General features: G+C 46.8%; 1 protein-coding gene across 2 annotated transcripts; it reads right to left on the minus strand.

Moving 5' to 3' along the window:
- Positions 1 to 1,197: 1,197 nt before the first annotated feature.
- Positions 1,198 to 19,641, minus strand: ETS2 (ETS proto-oncogene 2, transcription factor). 2 transcript variants are annotated; one of them, XM_066370182.1, is made up of 10 exons: positions 19,367 to 19,641; positions 14,832 to 14,903; positions 12,377 to 12,488; positions 11,129 to 11,248; positions 10,462 to 10,662; positions 8,520 to 8,603; positions 7,281 to 7,508; positions 6,096 to 6,356; positions 4,250 to 4,368; positions 1,198 to 3,374 (listed from the first exon to the last, which is right to left on the minus strand). In XM_066370182.1, exons 2-10 carry the CDS (start codon positions 14,901 to 14,903, stop codon positions 3,159 to 3,161), a joined length of 1,413 nt encoding a protein of 470 aa, XP_066226279.1. In that variant the 5' UTR covers positions 19,367 to 19,641; the 3' UTR covers positions 1,198 to 3,158. The 2 variants fall into 2 exon arrangements, with proteins under 2 accessions (XP_066226279.1, XP_066226278.1); XM_066370181.1 differs by having other exon boundaries at positions 7,281 to 7,535.
- Positions 19,642 to 19,659: the final 18 nt, after the last annotated feature.

The following is a 19,659-nucleotide window of genomic DNA, read 5'->3' on the forward strand; positions in this document are numbered from 1 at the left end:
GATCAAATTTGAGCTTTGAAGTAAAAATCTGTGTTTTTTGAAAATGTGAATTTGCCAATGGAAGCTCAGTAGCTTCCCAGCGCTTTGCTGATGAAAACTGGCGGTAATAGTAAGTAATGTGATTGCTTGGTGCTGTATACTGAAATGGGCCAACATTTTGAAGCAATATTTTCCATGTGACTAATGAACAATGTTACAAAATTGCTCATGGGTAAAAAATCCACTCAAAGTGCAAGACAGACTGTGGGATTTATTTTAACCATAGGAAAGTTTATTGGTTTGGCTTCATATTTCAATTGCCATTAACTTGTAAATAATTTGTCAACTTTGATATAAAACAGTATCTATAATTATCTGGAAGTTACTACATGCCCCGCCCTCTTACCAAGTTACGTTTCTGTGGGAGGCCTGATTTTCTGCAACGCCCTTCTCATCTTCTTACAAAACATTATCTTTCATAAAAATATTAAAATGTAACACATTTTTTAAAATGAATACCACTTTGAAGTGTTTGAATATAGTGTGGTAAACATTGATGACCAGTGGTGTGCTGGTAAATGTTTACTAACCAGCCTCCTGAGGGCTCAGGGTAGGGGGAGCCCTCCCTCATTGGTAGTGTGCCAAATTTGTGGTGTAAACATTTTCATGACTACCAACTTCAAACTACCAACTTGTTACTGATGCAGACTTGGGAAGACAAAGTACCATCTGTGAGCCAGCTCCAACCACGGCTGATCTACTCCACCTGTTTTGTGGCATCCTCAGGAATTCTGGAGTGGTGAGAGGCCCTGAGGAGTCGGAGCACAGGTGTTCTAGTACCCTCACCCACCTGTATGGAGTCCAGAAGAGGTGCGGCCTCAATTACAAAAGCCCTTGGACCTCCAAGCCTAATGTTCTTAAATGTAAACATTCCCAAATCTCTTCTGTATGGTCTGCCAAGCCCTTGGCAAAGACAGAACCTGAACCCTACTATTCTACGTGCTTCTTAAATGCTTTCAATAACACTTTTTGGGAATTTCTTCAGGGAGGGCTCACAGCTGGTTCCAGCTGGTCATGATGTCCTAGGTGGCCATGTATAAAATCGGTTAAACGAGGACGTGACTCAGACTGACAGCTGCTGAGCAGCGGCTCTGAGCTCAGTATCCTCCCTCCACCCCTCCGTGTAGGGTGGGGACAAAGAACGACTTTTACGAGGAGTTTATATAAACAAAATATTTTATTATTTGAGAAAGAAACAGCCAAATCACAAAATTCTTATACTTAAGTTCTGCTCATCGCCATGCCAGAGGTTTACAAGAGACTTCACTTCCTGTCACTATTAGGTTGGACCACATGAAAAACTGCCCACTTGGTCGATAAGAAAAAAAGTCAAAAGCTGATTTCACGTGGTTTGACCCCACATAAAATGAGCCCACGGCTAAGAATTCTTTTGGCAGCAACATGTTCTCTGTCACATGTCTGCTGATGCTACACACAGACATCCGAGCGATAAACAGGTCCTGCCTGAGGAGCATCCTGTGGTTTAAGACACTGGAAACTTGTCTTGTGTGGGTCTCGAGGCAGCTCTGCCTCTCTCGGCTCGTCCTGCTAGCCAAGCACACGCTCTCGTCATGTGGATGGGTCCAGGTGTCCTCTCACTTTGCGAGGGGAACCTGCCCAACTCTGCAACCCACAGGGCTGGATCGTGAACAGACCAGGAAGACACGCTGACCCAGGTGCTCCTTAGAAACAGCTGCAAAAGGCCCTATCCACACGTTTTCTTCACATGAACCAGTCCCATGCATTCTCTCTCCCACCTGGCTTACCCCCTTAGCCTCTGGGTGCTCTGCATCCAAAATGTAAGAAAAAACAAAACTACATTGCTGGGCTACTGAGTAGTAAAGAGCAGCATGGTTTCCAGACAGCCCGAGACTAGACAGTGAGCAGGGATAGGACTGACACGTGTCTTCCGTGTATGACAGGTTTCACAGTTTCCCCTTCCCTCGGGGACCTTCAGCTCTGCACAGTATGTTTAACTTTACAGGGAATGGAGATAAAAAATAAAGCTTTCTTACAAATAGTTCATTTTTCCAGTGAATTACTTTTATAATAAAAATAATCGCTACATAAGTCTACCCGATCTCTGAAAAGAAGTTGCCTATTTCCAAAAATAGTATTCTTATTTTGATCGCACGGGGTCATTCAGGCTTGGGAGTGGGGCATGGGGTAGTGGTCAAGGAAGTTTGTTGCGGGGGCAGGGAACACAATGCAACTAAGAAATAAAATACACTCTGTGTATCAACAGACTTAAAGGCATGCACAGAAATGAAAAACATATGCCATTTGTCAAGAAAAATACTGCTTTATAGCTTTTACATTAAAATTAAAGGAGAAATGAGAGGCCAGATGTGCCCCCAGATAATAACATTAAGTTTCTTATAAAAATCCCCAAATGTACAAATTTCTTGCCGGATAACAACCCAGGTAAAACCAAACAAAACAGAACAGGGATTAACTCTCTTAGACCTTACTTCTATAGGCATATTCAATGTAAATAATACACATTTTACAAATTCTCTTAGCCTGCCCTTGGCAGATGACTGTTTTGCAAAATGTCATATGTGCTCTTGAAAAATGAAATAAACGTTGCATCCTTATTTCACATACAGTAATATAATTATTTTAAATTACAATATACAACTTCTGTTAAATAGAACTGTTAGAGGATTCTGAGAACAAGGATAAAATTACAATCATATATACAAACCCACTTCAGACCTGGCTCGATGGCCTCCTTGCCTCTCCTGCCCTCTGACCCTCTGAGACAGAGACCGCTTTGGCATGTGTGATTCCTGGTTGCAAAAGGCCAAAGAAAATGGAAAAATGTGTGTGTCTGCGACGCGCTCACTCCTTGGAGAACGTCCAACAGCGGGGCGTTCCTGTCACACCACCTGCTCAGACGCTCCCCTCTCGGCCGTTTTAACGAGACCGCATTATAAATAGTGTGTTCCTGTCTGCAGGCTTCAGAAGCGACAAACCGTGCTGCTTTGGGCAAAAAGCTGTGGTTTCAGATGAAATAAGGCCACTGCTTCTGGGCGACTTTCCTGGAGTGTTCAACTGGCCTGGCAGGGGCCTGGGGGCAGTCGGTCAGGATGGCCCCGCTGGCAGTCCCCCGGGCCTCAGTCCTCCGTGTCCGGCTGGACGCCCAGGATGGCATGCAGTTCCTCGGGTGTGAACCCCAGCAAATTCTGCAGGTCGCACACGAAGCGGTATACGTAGCGCTTCCCAGATGTCTTGTGGATGATGTTCTTGTCGTAGTAATAGCGCAGACCCCGGCTCAGCTTCTCATAGTTCATCTTCGGCTTATTTTTCCTCTTTCCCCACCGGCGGGCCACCTGTGGTGAACATGGACGGAGAAGAGTTCAAGTCCACTTGGCAATTAAGAAAAAGTCAATGACTCTCCCACCCCCAATATGATGCTGAAGTGTGCTCCCTGGGGAGAACTTGCCCACTAAAGGACCCCAGCAAAGGTGCCATCTTTTTAAAGACATGTACCAGGGGACTTAAGTCTCTCGGTTGGCTCTCCAAGGATGGAAGGAGGAACAGAGGGGAATGTGGTGTCCCCACCCACAGCACTGTCTGATACAGGGCTCCTGAAGTCTCTTGCTCAGTAAAACCGCTCAGAGATAAAAAAATTCTGAATTGGGGTTGCTGAGACAAGGGAAAAGCTATGTCTCCCCAGCCCTGGAGTTCTTCTCCCCACCACCACTTGCTGAGTGGGGTTCCGGGCCCTGTAACATTATGCAATCCTCAGTGCTTCCGCTTCCCAAGGGGGAGATGACAGACCATGCTCTACTAGTCAGAGACCCAGGGCTTCTCTAATGCTCTCCCTGGGAGGGAGGGGCATAGGAGCCCAGCCAGTGCGCATGCATGGGGGTGTGAGGCTTGCTCCCCGCAAAAGGAAAAAGCAACTTCCCCAAAGCATTTTCACATGGTCAGGAGAGAGCCTCAGTTTACTGTCTGTGCCTTTCTACTTGATGACAGAGCAAGACGGTGAGCTTTGGCCAGCGCCCAAGTACAGACTCACTGACAGGGCACACCTATCAACAGAGCCAGGACCTCATGCAAGTTTCCCGAGTGACAGAAGAACTCTCCTCTGTACCAGGGAGCCCTTTCTGTGCCCAGGGAACTGAATTTGTGACCCCCCCCCCCCAAGGGATGAAAGCAGGGCTAAGAACCCAAAGACTGATTTCCTGGGCTCTGACCATACCTCATCAGGGTCTGCCAGCTTGAACTCCCATCCATCGCCCGTCCAGCTGATGAAGGACTGGCAGGATTTATCGGAGAGTAATTCCAGGAGAAACTGCCACAGCTGGATGGGTCCACTTCCTGCGGGAGAGGGCTGAGTTACAGGTGTTTACAGACTTAAAACCGGCCAGGCTTTAGCCATCCTAATGAAACAAACAGGCTAAGGAGTGTGAGCCCCAATTCTGGGTGCCAACATGAAGGTGCCTCGCCTGGTGGCTGGAGAGAGTCCTGAGTGCTAATGGGAGGAGGCTGAATACCAAATGGAGATCTTCCTCCATGCCTCCTACTCCCAGAAAAGAGATCACTAGGCCTTGATTACTGAGTTGGGTCTTTCTGGGGAAAAAAAGTCAAGACCACCGACTCCTGGCACTAAAATTGCTCATCCTGAGTCATTCATTGTTCCTTCTGTGATAACTTTCAGTATTTGATTTCTACAAATGTTGAGCCAGGATCGGGGCAGCTGAAGTGGGGCATCTAACCACAGAACAAGGCACGTTACTCGTGGAATCTTGCGCTGTCATTCTCTAGCCACATGATGGTGGCTAAATTGCTTAATCTGAGGCAGTTTCCTCAAGAGCCATGTGGACACTTGGAATGACAGCTGCGGCCTCACCACCTCTGTGTGCTGAGGTCTGTGCTCTGCAAAGCACCCTTTACGGGCCTTTACCTGATTACTACTTAGAACCGCCATCTTGTGAAGAAGCATCACAGCAGCACTGTCCACAGATGAGGAAGAAGATGAGGTTCAGAGGCCGGGTGCCCTGCCCTGGACCTCACGCCCATCCGATAACCATTCTCCAAAACACAAAGGACCACTGGCAGGAAGGCTTGGCTATGAGGCATGAAGGACAGGAGCTCTGGAACCAGGCAGAACTGGTTGCCCATGTGACCAGACAGCTGTGCCATTCTGAGGGCACTTCCTATCTGTAAAATGGGTTCATACCCCACCGGTGCTGGGCTGTCCTGAAGAGCTACCAACAGTGTGCCTAGCTAATAGCCACACAGAGTGGGTGGGTTACAAGTCCTAAAATGGAAAACCCACAAACACCACTTTGTTTTCCTATCAGGCCCTGACCCCTGGGCGTGAAAACTGTGTCACATCTCACTCATCCAACATGTATATTTTAACAGGTTTCTGTGGCTGTTTGTTTTAGATGACAGAAAGCAATGGATGCCTACACATTCTTATTTTAACCTATCATGTTTTTGTAAGTATTTTTAAAATCAGCAGTGGCTCTATATATAGTCAAAAACAGGGGAGAAAGCTCATTTAAGGACACATGGAGCAATAAAAAAAAAAATCTCAGTATTTTCACTCAAGTACTGGAAATATCTTGTTCTAAAAACAGCTTTAATGTTTGTCCCTTGCTTAGAACAGCTCTTGCCCAAAACTTAAAAATAAGATGGGTTTACAGAAGCAAGAAAAGGTAAACAGTCCTGTGAGTCTGTTTGCTGCCCCTCCCCGGGGCAGTTTACAGTCTTTGAAATGCCTGGAGTGGGTGAGTCAGAGCTGAAGCCTCTGCCTTCCCCTGCCTCCCGCCCTCGCCCTCCCCCTCCCTGGAATGGCCGAACACGTCCCAGGTGGAGGGAGCAGCCATGGATTTCCATCCACGCACACAAACATTCCCGCCAGGCTGGCCTTTCTAGAACTCAGACACACAGCTGTCTAGATACAGAATTACACCCCCACAGATCAAATGTGGGGCGCAGATACAATGTGCTCAGACTAGCCAACACCCTTGATAAACATGGCTGTGCTGGGCAGGGCACAGGGGAGGTGATGAGGACACCAGGAGCTGCACGCTCACCTGTGAAGCCAGCCAGCACGGCCGCAGGTATGACTGGTTTGCCTTGCTCCACTGGGTCACTCCTCTCTTGGATGTAATCCTTGAAAGACATGGTCGGCTTACTGAGGCACAGGGACTGGCTGCAGTCATCCTCAAAGCTCTCGAAGGAAGGCACCCGCTGCTCCAGCAGTGACGACTGGCTGTTCCAGGACTGCAGCAGGGAGTCCGAGCTCTCAAAACTGTCCCCGCCGTTCTCAGGGGAGTCACAGTCTCCGGGCTTCCCTGGCAAAAGCAAGTGAGGCACACACATTGACTCCTCAGGACACTGACATGTCTAACCTTACTGCCAGTAAGTGAACTGCAGGTGTTCTGGCCTCATGGGCAGTGTCACTGCCAGCCACCCCCCATTCAATCACACTCCCTGCTGGGGCAGAATCATTCTGACTTCATAATGCTCTTCAGCTGAGGGCCTTGTTCCTGGTAAGTATACTGTACAACCACATCTTCCATCAACAGCAAATTGATACATCAAGTGTAACCTCACAGGACAGAGCACTATACAGCAGTGAAAATGGACAAAGGGCTGCTACGCCCAACAACATGGATGAAGCTCAGACAGAACGATGAGCAAAAGACAAACACAAAGGACACATACAGCATGGTGCCACTTATATCAAGTTCAGGAATAGGAAAAACTATGATGATAAAAGTCAGGACAATGGTTTCCTCATGGGGTGGGTATGCTAGTGATGACTGGGAAAGGGTACAAGGGAGCCTTCCGGGATGCTGTCTTCTCCATCTCCACCTGGGTGGCTGTCACACAGGTGTTTATGTATGTAAAAATTCAACCACTTATATATCCTGATATTTGTGCACTGTGTATACACATCTCCGTAAAAAAGAAATGTTACATTCCTACATCGGTTCCTAAAATATCCCATTGGGTGGAGGAATCTATGTACAATAGCAGGGACTGTGTCTTGTTTACTCAATCCCCTTGGGACCCAGACCACAGCCTGAATGAAACACGGGAGCGTGCTTACGGAGTAAATCAGTGCTCTGTGATAGTGACCTAATGTTACTTAGAACAGGATGAGTCCTTGACTTCATCCAACATAGGACTACTGTTGAGGAAGCTCATGTCACTGTCTGACCGTGGCTCCTGGAACCAAACCTGCTGAAAAAAACGCAGAGGCTCCTGCTTACCAGAACCGTTGGTGATTAGACTCAAGTTGCTGCCCGCAAAGTCCTGGCTGACAGAGCAGTAGTTGATGCCGACAGTGCTGAGCTGGGACTTGGGGAACATCTGAAACTCCTGCTCGGAACTGAGGGCACCAGGAGGCGTGGCTGTGGATGGACACATGTTGTCCAGGAGACTGCCTTTGGGGTAATTCTGTGTCTGCATTCCATACGGTGCCTGCTCCACACCAAAACCTGGGCCAGAACCATCCGATGGCAGCACTGTTAGATGACAGCACTTGATAATTAGGGACCCTCCACACCTCTCACCAAACAGGACACAAGCAGTTCTGTATGCTTCCCCCTTTGCAAACCTTTGGTGGACTTGTGGGCAAGTTTTCCACAAAGTCCTCTTTATTCAAACCAGCTTTACTGTCCCTTTTTCAATATGCCTGTTGCCTCTGGACCCTGGGTGCAATGTCTCAGTGTTAATGTTTCTACATACCAGGGGCTTTAACATGACCTTCACGGTGACAGGGACACTGGCTCCTTTGGCTTCCATAGACACTAAGGCTCAGACTAAGTGGTGTGCTCCCCAGTATGTGACTCCTAAGGGGCATCTCCAGTCACCTGTCCCAGGCTGACCAGGGAGGGGGAGGTGCACCTGTAACCTACGTGCACCATGTCAGTGACTAAAGGGAGAAACTGAATTCCGAAACACTTTTTTAAACTCCACAGTTCACAGCAAATTTGGTATTGCTTCCCACACATTTCCTGTGCTGGCCACCTCTCATCTGTTATATGAGATGTGACCCAGCAATCAACAATCAACTCACTATGTCTGCCCCCCATCACCCCCCCCTCCCGTGCGCGGCCTGCACCTGCACTGGCCATTATACAACCCGTGAGCCATAAAATTTTCCAGCAGCCACATTAAAAAACTAAAAAAAGAAATGGGTAATTTAAAAAATTTAATTGACCTACTACATCAATTATCATTTCAACAGGTAATCAATATTTTTAAAACTAGGAAGGAAATAGAGTTTCTATTCTTTGTTTCACCTAAGACTTCCAGATCTTGTTGCATTATGTTCTTATCACATATCTCAATGTGGTCCAGCCATATTTCAAGTGCCCAGCAGGCTTAATAGCTACATGTGGCCACCATTTGGGTTGGCACTAGTCTAGACAGTGCCTTTGGACTATCTATGAACTAACAGGATGACTTCAGATTAAGGTCTTACGGGCAAAACCCACTGGACTGACCTAATGAGTTGCTATTAATCCAATGAGGAACTGAGTTGAGGTGGGAATTTTCTTCAAACTGATCATCTGTCTTTTCTTGGTTTTCTGAAAAACAGACACAGGAGAGAAAAGATTGCAAATCAAAGTTAAAAACAACACAAGAAAAATATTGACTTTCTGAATTATCTGTGATGTGGCTGTTTCAGAATAACTCAGTGCATTTAGTGGTTCACATTTAATCTGACAGTATTCCAAGTCAATACATCTTTTAAAAATCTAGAGACAGAGATGTATGTTTTTTTAATAAGCAGAGTAAGTTTCCCAACATGAATGCTGTCGTAGGCAAAGTTAAGTTTTCTACTGCAAAACTTGAAAGATCTAGACGGTGTATTTCACTCATGCATGTGTCAACGAATAGTAAAGGACTGGTGAGGTCCCACCTGCCCAGGCGGGAACAGGATGGAGCAGGTGAGTACAGCAGACTCAGTGGCCTCCACGAGGCTCAGGGCCCGTTTCAGACCCTGAAAGGTCCCCCAGGTTGTGGCGAGCGCTACAGAGAGAGAGGGGCTACCCGCTACATGGACACACATGCCTAGGAACTTTAAAAGGGAAAAAGATTTGTGGTTCTGTGTTTTTCTACCTCCTAAAAACACATATAACCACCCACAAACTCATATCTGAGTAATAGCAAAGCAGACCCAACTTGCCAACAAATAGATCTTCACCAGAATCTTGTCGGGTCAGACTTCTCCAAGTTCAGGTAAAAATTGGGGATTGTTAGAAATAAGTTTCCCTGGCCCTCGAGAGCCACACCTAAAGAGCTGGCGGCTGACTCCTGAGGTCTTGTTAAGATTGAGTCTGGCCCTGGCCGGTTGGCTCAGTGGTAGAGCGTTGGCCTAGCGTGCGGAGGACCCAGGTTCGATTCCCGGCCAGGGCACACAGGAGAAGCGCCCATTTGCTTCTCCACCCCTCCGCCGCGCTTTCCTCTCCGTCTCTCTCTTCCCCTCCCGCAGCCAAGGCTCCATTGGAGCAAAGATGGCCCGGGCGCTGGGGATGGCTCTGTGGCCTCTGCCTCAGGCGCTAGAGTGGCTCTGGTCGCAACATGGCGACGCCCAGGATGGGCAGAGCATCGCCCCCTGGTGGACAGAGCGTCGCCCCTGGTGGGCGTGCCGGGTGGATCCCGGTTGGGCGCATGCGGGAGTCTGTCTGATGGTCTCTCCCTGTTTCCAAGCTTCAGAAAAATGAAAAAAGAGAAAAAAAAAAAAAAAAGAAAAGATTGAGTCTGTAACAGACGTTGAAACTCGGTGCACCATTAAATGAGGATTAGCTCTCTGAACTCTACAAAGGGGCTATTGTCCTTAATGTTTTCATTCACGTGATCCCTCACTACAACTATTTTCTTTTTCAGCTCAATGTATCTTTAACAGTGGTCTCAATGCTCTGGTAGGGTCTGAATCAAGGCTAGACGATGAGAGTTCTTTGCTCACTGGCCAGTTTATGCATAACATACCAGTGTGGAAATACCTAGCGATTACTTCTACATTTGTTTAAAAACATAAAACAAAACAAAAATTCTCTTTGTTGGAACCCATTTGGACTTAGGAAAATTTATGGTAAAATTCACAAAGCCTGTCTGAATAAAGGCTCCTGTTCGTCGAGGCTGCCTTGCTTCTTTTGGTTCTATAAGGTGAGGCGCAGAACAGAGGAATTCCTTGCTGGCCTCTGTACCCGAGCCAACACATCCTCCTCTGATGAATGCCGTCTAGCGACAGTGAACAAGTTAATAGTAACTAAGGCCACTGCCTCAGGGCTACACTCAATGCCACACACACGTACTTAAGAGGGTTCAGACCTATAATCACTGCCACGTATCTGACTCATGACAGTGGCATTTTCAAGCAACTTCCATCACTTGAAACTCCGACCCTACGATGGTGCCTTCCTCCCTCCCACAGCTGGGTACCTTTGATCATCTGTTCCAGATGCTCCCAGAGAATGTCACCCACAAAGTCAGGGGCCAGCTCCAGAAAACGCTCTTTGCCCAGGTTACACAACACCTGGCCATTCATGCCGAACCTCTGGAGGTTTATGTTTACCAGGCTGAACTCGTTGCTAGCCCAGAGAAGCCACTGGCAGACCTGTTGCTCCGTCCACAGCCAGGGGTCTATGGGGAGGGAAGACAAGACAGAACATGGGGGGAAACATGGAAGAAGACAGTGAGACTGGTGTCGTCTCCCGACTGACCCACAAAGCCCCCAGTGCACCAAAGATCAATGAAATCAGTGAGACGCCCAGGCAACCTCTAAGACATGAACACCAGGGCTGGGTGAAGTGTTCAGGTGACAGGGTTAAAAGGAAAACTGGCTCAGCTTACCCACATCTCTGCCATTCTTTGCAATTAAATGCCTTAAACAAAGGCTTTAAAAAAACCCATGATGGGCACACAACACAATCAACAGTTCAAAGGCTGTAGAGATGTTCACCTGACACCTATGTACTACATATTACTGATCCATGTCACCCCATTCAATTTAATGTCTAAATAAAAATAAAAATATATACCCCATCCCAAGCAATGGCAGTCAAGTTCGCTCGTCTGGGATGGCACCGACGCAGAAAGCGGCACTTACTCTTGGGGATGCCCAGACGGCGCTGCTCCTTTTGGAAGCCGCTGAAGGTCGCTTTCAAGGCCTGACTCATCACAGCCTTGCTGCAGGGTGTCAGCAGAGGCAATTCACAGCTGGCCGAGTCTAGAAAGAAACCCAGGGGACATTAGGAGTTCAAGCTGATAATATCAGACAAAAAACATTAGGGGAGAAATTTTAGTTTTTTTGTTTTAAAAAGAACACTTCTGATCTCAAACCTTGACCTAACTCCTTAATAGAGTATAAATATTACCAAAAAAATTTTTGACACTGAAAAAAATAGTATTTATCTCATAACTTCACTTACTAAAAAAAATAAAACTCAAGTTTTATTTTATGAGGCAAACCTTCATAAAGTAGTTATGCCTAGGTAAAACGTCTATTGGCATCTATTGGAAAATTTTAGACAATGAACAAAGTTGCATGATTTTTAGCCCAAAGGCTTAAGGGATTAATTGTCAATACATAGTTTGGAAGTCCCTCCATCACACTAAGCAGCAGGCAGAGACTGGGAGCTCAGGACTAACACACAGCCCCCTCAGCACCCATGACACTGGCACACTTTCCATTTTTATTGAAAAACAGTCTCCTCTGGGTTCCCTCAGCCACTTCAGGAATGATAAATGACTGTTACATGATGGCATGCTCATGCAAGCACATGTGTTTTAATTAATTTTCTGGGCTTTATTGTCTAGCACCTACTTCATATGACAAAGTCATCTCTGGAATGTTTCCAACTAATAACTCTATCACAGTAATTGCAAAGGCATTACCTGAAGTGCATAGTCCTTTGTAAAGAACAAACAATAACACAAGAATGAGAGGAGTAAATACAGATGGGTAGTCAGTAAGAATTATTTGTTGCACCAAAACTCCAGGGTCTGATCTGTGAATCCAGAACAAGAAGCTGGGGTGCATTCTAACGTGCCCTGGTCTGCTTTGCAGAGTGGACCCAGGAGCTGCCGGTTGAAAACGCCCTGATGTAAATCTCCAGGTCCCCTGCAGGGTGCCAACAGCAGGACGTTGGCTCTCCCTGGGGTGCGTCTGGCAAGGAAGACACCAGAATCATCACACTCATCAAAAAGGAAAACTGTCCCAGGCTCAGAGCCTCCATCTGACTTTCACACCAAAGACTCAAGACACGGTACTCATTGCTCATCAACTGTCATCCCTTTATTAACTGGGCAACTTCGGGCGATCACTCGCAATTTGTTAATCTGGGTGAGAGATTACCGTGAGAAATGGAATCCAAGCCTGTTGGCACTTCTTGGAGTGCCTGCTTTTCATTCAGGGAGGGGAGGATGGCAAACAGGGACCCATCAAATGTGTCGAAGGCTGGCTGGCGCTGCAAAGGGGGACGGAAAGAAAACGGAAATGTAACATTTGCTTACTTAATTAACCTGTTTTCAAAGTGGTCCGTGGGTAACCTGACCTATGCACCCTGCTTACATGAGCCCTTGGAAAGCCACACCTGGAAGGGACCAGCAGTACTCAGAGACTTCCAGGATGGCCCATGGGACCGAAAGAAGCCTACCTTACTCTGGGTCATTTAATCACCCTCTGAGTCAGAACGACTGGGAATTTGTTGTTAATGGCCTGACCCACTTAAATTAATAAATTAAGTAAACAAACCTAAAAATACTAGAATCCCAGAAGAAAAGTGCTGGGAGAGGGGGCCTCACAGCCCACTGGACCCTTTCATGACATCATCACAGAAACATTCAGCAAGGCAGTCTTAGGTCGCCGCAGTTAAAACAAAAGGCATGCGATTGAATGAAAACTGAAAATCAAACAATAACATAAAAGATCTGTGGAAGCATTTACTTTGAAATGTTTACAATGAAACACTTCAACTGAAAATGAGGTGTTTCTCCTTCCTCACCAAGTCCAATGGTTCAGAAAATAATAAAACACAGAAAAAGTTCCTGAAAGCTCAATTTTATCAAAGCAAAGCATATTAAAAAGAACCTCCCTTCCCTTGCCCCACAATTGCCTATGGGGCAAGATTTCCAAAGGAGACAGGTTGGAAGTTAAACGATCTCTATTTAGGGAAGGAAAGGAGAAGCAGAGGTACACACAAAAAGATAAACAGCAACTTCGGGCGATCACTGTTTATTTCTGATCTCCTCGTCTAATGTTTGTCAAAAGAAACAGCCTTTAATGTAAGGCTTGCTCATAAGGAACAGATAAAGTCTTGATTCATCATTGCCCAACTTGCAAAGGAAAAAATGTGAAGAAACATTATACTTCTCCAACATAAGCTGGAAATCCCATGTTATGTGTAATATGATGACCCACTTGGTGAGTCACCAATAAGAAAATGTGTAACACATTTACAAATAAAATCGGTGTGTGTGCTTTTGTTTTAGAAATGCAGAACAATGGATGACACATAGCGTGAGGGGGCAGGTCGAGGTTGGAACTGGCCCAAGACACCCCAAACAATGATGTCCCATGATGGCACCAGCTCCCCAAAACCCAAGGCAGTGCCATCCCATGGATGTCCTAGGACTTTGAGGGAAAAACCAATCAGGTAAGTATAAAAATACTCAACTGGATTTATTAACTACTTTATCATTTTGGACTAATTTTGTGTAAATATTCCATCAACTTTTAAAATTCCCTCTAGTACTGCCCCTCTTTCACTGACAATAAGCTCTTTTTTAAAACCAGGAAGTCAAAAGACAATACAAATTCATGCTGCGTTACTTCAACACATCAATTCCAGGGACTGTTTCTTCTCCAAATCCAGAAATCGCATGGACATCATTAAATTCTTTTAATTTACAGGAGAATTTTTCTAGGGGTGTGGTTTCAAACTTGGGACCATCATATCTTGTCCAGTTTCTGCCATGCTGAAAATTTCTGGACAAACCAACAAGAAAATTCACTAGCCTGAAGTTGGATGTTCTACAAACGACTCAAGAAAGGCCTGAGACAACGTCGGGATCTTTGGGCTCTATCAGACAACCCCTCAGTGACCGTCAGAGGAAACTATAACATGCCAGAGGCACATATCTATACAGAACAGTGAGCTCAGAAGAGGCCAATCTAAAACCACTGCTTCTGAGATGTGTTTACTACACACACAGCTCAAAGCAATCAGATCACACTTTCACAAAGCAAATGGGGAATTGTCAGTGTGTTGCTACAGAATGTTCCTGAGAGGAATTAAGATAGAAGATGCATGCCATGTGTTTGTAATGTATGTAGCAAGGGCAGCTTTCATCTTTAATCTGTTTTTTGGTTCACAGACACAGGCTGCCCAGTGGGCTCAGCCCTGTCTGACGGAAGCAGCGCTGAGGCCTGCCTGCCTCAAACAGCCATTATCTAAGCAAACTCCAGTCCTGTCCCACTGAGAACCACAGGCTTTTTCACCTGGTAGGAGTCTCAGAAATAAACTACCAAAGCCTCATCTTCTATAAATTAAATGGATGTGCATGTTGGAGGACAAGTAGAACAAGCATCAGAATAACCCTTTTACAGACTAGAAAACTGAGGCCCAGAGAGATTAAGCAAACAGTCCAGAGTCACACAGCCAGTAAATTAAAAGCTGGGGCTAGAACAGGCCTTCTGGGACCTAGCACATTGTTTTCGTTTGTTTGTTTGTTTGTTTGTTTCTTCTTCCAGAGATTGAGTTTTCCAAATATTTTTTTTTTAAACTTTTAATTAAGATTTGCTCACTCACCTTGAGTGTCCCTCTATAACTGTTAGACACAGGGGCCACCTGGTCCATGTTCTTGATTCCAAAATCATTCATCTTAAAAAAAAAAAAAAAAAAAGAAGAGGAAAAGAAAGAGTCAGAGGCAGCACTAAGGTAAGTACATTTTTAAGGAGATTTCTTTTGTTGGCTACACAGACACTGAGCTCTGGCAGTCAGTCAAGTTCTACAGCCTAACAGTCATTCAAAACCGCATGCCATGGACGGTTATTCAAAAGACCCTTCTCACAAAGGCTGTGCTATTTAAGTGGTTAAATACTAATGCTGATTCCCACCTGAATTCCACTTTGATAAGAGAGAGGTACACAGATAAAGTCACTTTTTGGCTGGCTGTCCAGTCTCCCAAGGCAGCCCGTGTCCTTCCACCATAGTAGTGGGAGGGACTGCTGTTCACTGCCACCAGGGTGCAGCCTGGAGGGGTGCCAGGTGGCCATGGGTCACATCTGGTCTGCAAGGGGGCTGGCAGTGAGCTCCACCTGGGAGCTTCAGTGGTGCCGCAGCGGTGCCCTGCCCCAGGCAGCTCCAGGTATATCCAGATCTAGGAAAGAACGCTGAGCAGCTGGGAGGCCCTCTCCTCTCCACATTGGAGGAAACGCTGGCCCAGGAAGATCAAAGGGAGAACCAGCCGTGACCAGTATCTGAAATGGTTAGAACAGTGTTTTCAACTGCCGGTCTGTTGACTGGTGCCGGTCCACAAATAGGAAACCGCCCTGATGTTGTATTAACTATAATTTTGTGGACTGGCACGAAATTTCTGGCGGACCAGTGATTGAAAAACACTGGGTTACAGCATCATCCTGATATGCCAATGTTGTGGGTCAATCCCCGGTCAGGGCACCTATAAGAATCAACCAATGAATACATGGATGAATGGGAACAACAAATCAATGTTTCTTTCTCTCGCTCTCTTTCTTTCTCTCAAATCAATAAATCTTCAAACATTAAATAAAAAAATAAAGGGAGAACCAACCAACCCATCCTGCCTGGTCCCAGATCCTCCCCTGTTAAATACACAAGCCTGCTTTGTATGTCACTTGGCTGTGCACTTTCTCAAGAAGTCATTCCAATCATCTGCTTTACTCACTTTGATAGATAGCATCCAAGCTTAAATTGGACCTGTGCTGCAAAATGTGGTACCCACCAGCAACATGTGGCCGGCTGAGAGCCTGGCACATGGCTGAGACGTGTTCTGCATGTAAAATATACATGTGATTTCAAATCTCTCATAGAAAAAAGTAAAATATCTCAGTAATAATGTTATAGTTTCTGCATGTTTCTATAAAATTTTGAATATATTCAGTGAATGGAAACATACAGAAATTAAGTTCACCTATTTTACATATTTAACATGACTGTTAGAAAATTTATAGTTACACGTGTGGCTTGCAATTGGATCATGCTATAATAGACCAAGAACTTATTTGAGGCCCTAAAATGTAATTGTTTGGCCACAGGTAAGGTACATATTTATAAATAAGATGGATACCTAGATAATGCCGCCAAAATGTTAGATTAAAAAAAAAAAATCAGAGAAACTAAAACTTATTTTTGAATAACCTAGGTTTGTATAGCTGATAGTAACCTTTACCTTTTGAGGCCCTCCTCACCCTCCTGGCTTCCTGACCACAGAACTAAAGACCTATAAGGCAGCTTTACGGGGTGCTAGTTTCCCCCCTTCTCCCCACTCCACTGGGTGCTCCCACCTGTTATACCTAAGACCTTCAAGTAATTAAATATTGTGCAATTGATTGCATTTTCCGGTAACTCAATGGGGTATTTTGTGTGTGTGTGCTTTCTTGTTTTTTCTTTATGATCTATGTTATGGGCTAAACCAGACCTCTGAACAACATGCATGCATGCACACGCGTGCACACACACACATATGCACACACACACACATATGCACACACAACCCATGGCTGGAAAGGCAGCGTGGGAGGTGAGGGTCTGCCAGGGGGAGGCCAGAGGCACTGCAGAGGGCTGTTAAAACCCTCAGAGAGTGGTAATTATCCTGGTGGCCAGTGGGGGCTGGAGAGCACTGCAAATAAATAACAGTGCTATGGGGGAAGGGGGGAGGTGGGGGGGCTATCCTGGATCAAAAGTGGCGGCATTTGCTCAGAAACTCAACATGGTGGGTCATTTCACCCACATGCACTTAAGAATCAATATCCACTACTGATGATGATTGCCATGTCAGTTTCCTCCTCACTAAGGGCTGAGCCTCAGCTGGGGGACCATCCCTTCCCACCTCAATGAACTCTCCAGACATTCCTGTGAAGTGAACATCACACAGGAGGTCCAGTGACCTCCAGGAACTTGCCCATGATCATACAACTACTGTGGGGGCTTTTAAGGGGCACAGTGTGGACCACATGGCAGTTGAGAGTGGCCCTTAAATCCTGAATGCCTCCATGTGCCAGAATAACTTGAGTGGTGGTGCCTAGGGTCTTCTCCTACCACATCCTATAGATCAGACAGCACACAGATACTATTAGACCCAGCCCCTGTGTGCTACTCTTTATGATGTGAAATAGTCCTTAATTCAGAGCTTTCTGTCATTTATCTGAATGAACTAAGTTCTGTGAACCTGTTGATTAAATACACAAGCCTCAAACAGAAGACCAAAATGCACAGGCATCTTGGGTACTGCAATTACCCAACCAGGCCAACTTCTTTTCCACTTCCGGTTTGCAGACCCTTGGTGACTTGGGAAATGGGAGAATAATTTCCCATCTTCTCAGAGATGGACAGGGAATGGATATGGAAGGTGATGGAAAACCTTCATGGGGGGTTTTGTGTACAAATAGTTGAGAGAAAAGACATAAAGAGCTGTAATTACTTGCTAAAGAATGGAAGAATTCTTTTGTTGTCCAGCTTTTAATTTGTTTTGTAAGAACCATGCAGAATCAAAGTGGTTTCAGGCAGGCACTGAACTAATCAAATTTAAGTTCACTTATTTTATTCAACATGGCTCATTAAGGTGGCAGACCAGCCAAGTTTCTCCATGTAAATCAATTTCAAATTTGGGTCCTTTTGCTGTTGCCCTCTAAGTCGCTGCTTGTGAAAAAAAAAAGAGGGTGGAGGGAATAGCAGAAATTAAGTGCTGAGGATGGTTAGTTTTAAAACAAGCAGATAACCTACCCTTCTTGGAACAAGTGATCACTTATGTGAGATTAGGCCACAGGTTTATATTTAGGTAAATTTACCAAAAACGTAACAAAACAAAAAAACAGACCCCCCCCCACCCCCACCCCATGTACTTTTTGAAGGCTGGTGTGCTTTTTACCTTCGAAAGTTACCACTTTAGCGAAAGGAATGACTAATCTCAACCAGTGTTTGATATTTCCTCACAGGACCCACGGTGCTAACATTTACTGTACTTATATGATATTACTCAGAATTTTAATAAACTTTAACTTGGAGATTTATCTCCCTGATGGATAGTGCTGTGGGCAGGCAGATGGCGCATAGGCGCTTCCATTGTCTGGAACAAACATCATATCTTAGTGGTGAATTAAAATAAATTACCCTTATCTCCAAAGGGGACTGCTAACTTCTCTACTTTCTAAATAATTAGCACGTTAACTACTATTTTAGGCTACCTTGAAATTGAATACAGGCCAAAATGAAAAGTCTCCAGTGGTTAAAAAAAAACAAACAAAAAACTCACATGCACAAATGCTCACTGATACTCCTTCATTAAACATGCTTTAAGAACGAGAAAATAAAGGCAGCATTGCGCATCACGTTTCAGACAGACTCTGGTGCTCGCCTCGCTGGGCTGAGTGACCCCGACCAGTCCAGGGCGCCCATCGGGGGTCTCACCCTCTAGGCAGGACGCGCAGGCCGCTCCGACTCAGCCTCCCATTGCCTCCCTCGCCTGCAGCCCCGGCCCGGCACTGGACGTGGCCGAGCAGATGACCTGGGGCCCTGCGTTTTCTGGGAGCCGCAGCCTCCCAGGTGTTTTCGGAGGCGGGAGCCCCAGATCCTCCCGGGCTCGGGGCGTTCTGATAAGTCACCGCAAACCGGGCGCGCCGGAGCCCCTTTGGACATCCTCTCTTGCGTCCCCTCCCCAGCCCCTTCGCAAAATCAGGTCCGCCGGGGTGACCACTGGCAGGAGCCCCCACCAGGGCCTCGATTTCTTTTAAAAACAAAAGCAAGCGAAATAAGCCGGCGCGCACGCCCGCCCCAGCCTGCTAAGCGACTCTCGGGGCCGCGGCCCAAGTTCGCAGCCGGCTCCGCGCGTCACGACCGGGCCCACCCCGCGCCCTGCCCCGGACCCAGAGTCCCGGCCGGCCCCAACACGAACCCGAGAAGCACGGAACCCAGACGCGCGCGAACCCCGAATCTTAGGAGTAGTCGCCACCTCACCTGGACCCCGGCATCCGGACCTCGGCGCTGCCGACGTCCCTAGCCCGGTTTCTGGGTCCCCAGGGAGGGAAGCCGGCGCTGGAAGTCTCCCTCCACGGACCCTCACCCCCAGCCTGGGACTCCGCTCTTACCGCGCCTCTTGGGACAGGGCCGGCGCGCGATCGGGCGGCAGTTGCTCGGGCCCGGGCTCCTGGGTGCGAGCGCGGCGGGGCCGGAGCCGGGGCGCGGTGGGGCGCTCGGGGAGGCCGGGACGAGGGCAGGCGGGCGGAAGGGCGAGCAGGCGAGCAGGCAAGCAGGCGAGCAGGCGGATCTGGCGCTCGGGGCCGGTGCTCCACTGCGCTCCGCTTCGCCGCTGGAGGAAGTAACCGGCCCGGCCCCTTTGCTGCAAGCTCTTCAGGATCCGAGGGGGCGGGGGGAGAGGGAG

The sequence above is a fragment of the Saccopteryx leptura genome, chromosome 2, assembly GCF_036850995.1.
Source record: "Saccopteryx leptura isolate mSacLep1 chromosome 2, mSacLep1_pri_phased_curated, whole genome shotgun sequence".
In the NCBI taxonomy this organism is placed as follows: Eukaryota; Metazoa; Chordata; class Mammalia; order Chiroptera; family Emballonuridae; genus Saccopteryx; species Saccopteryx leptura.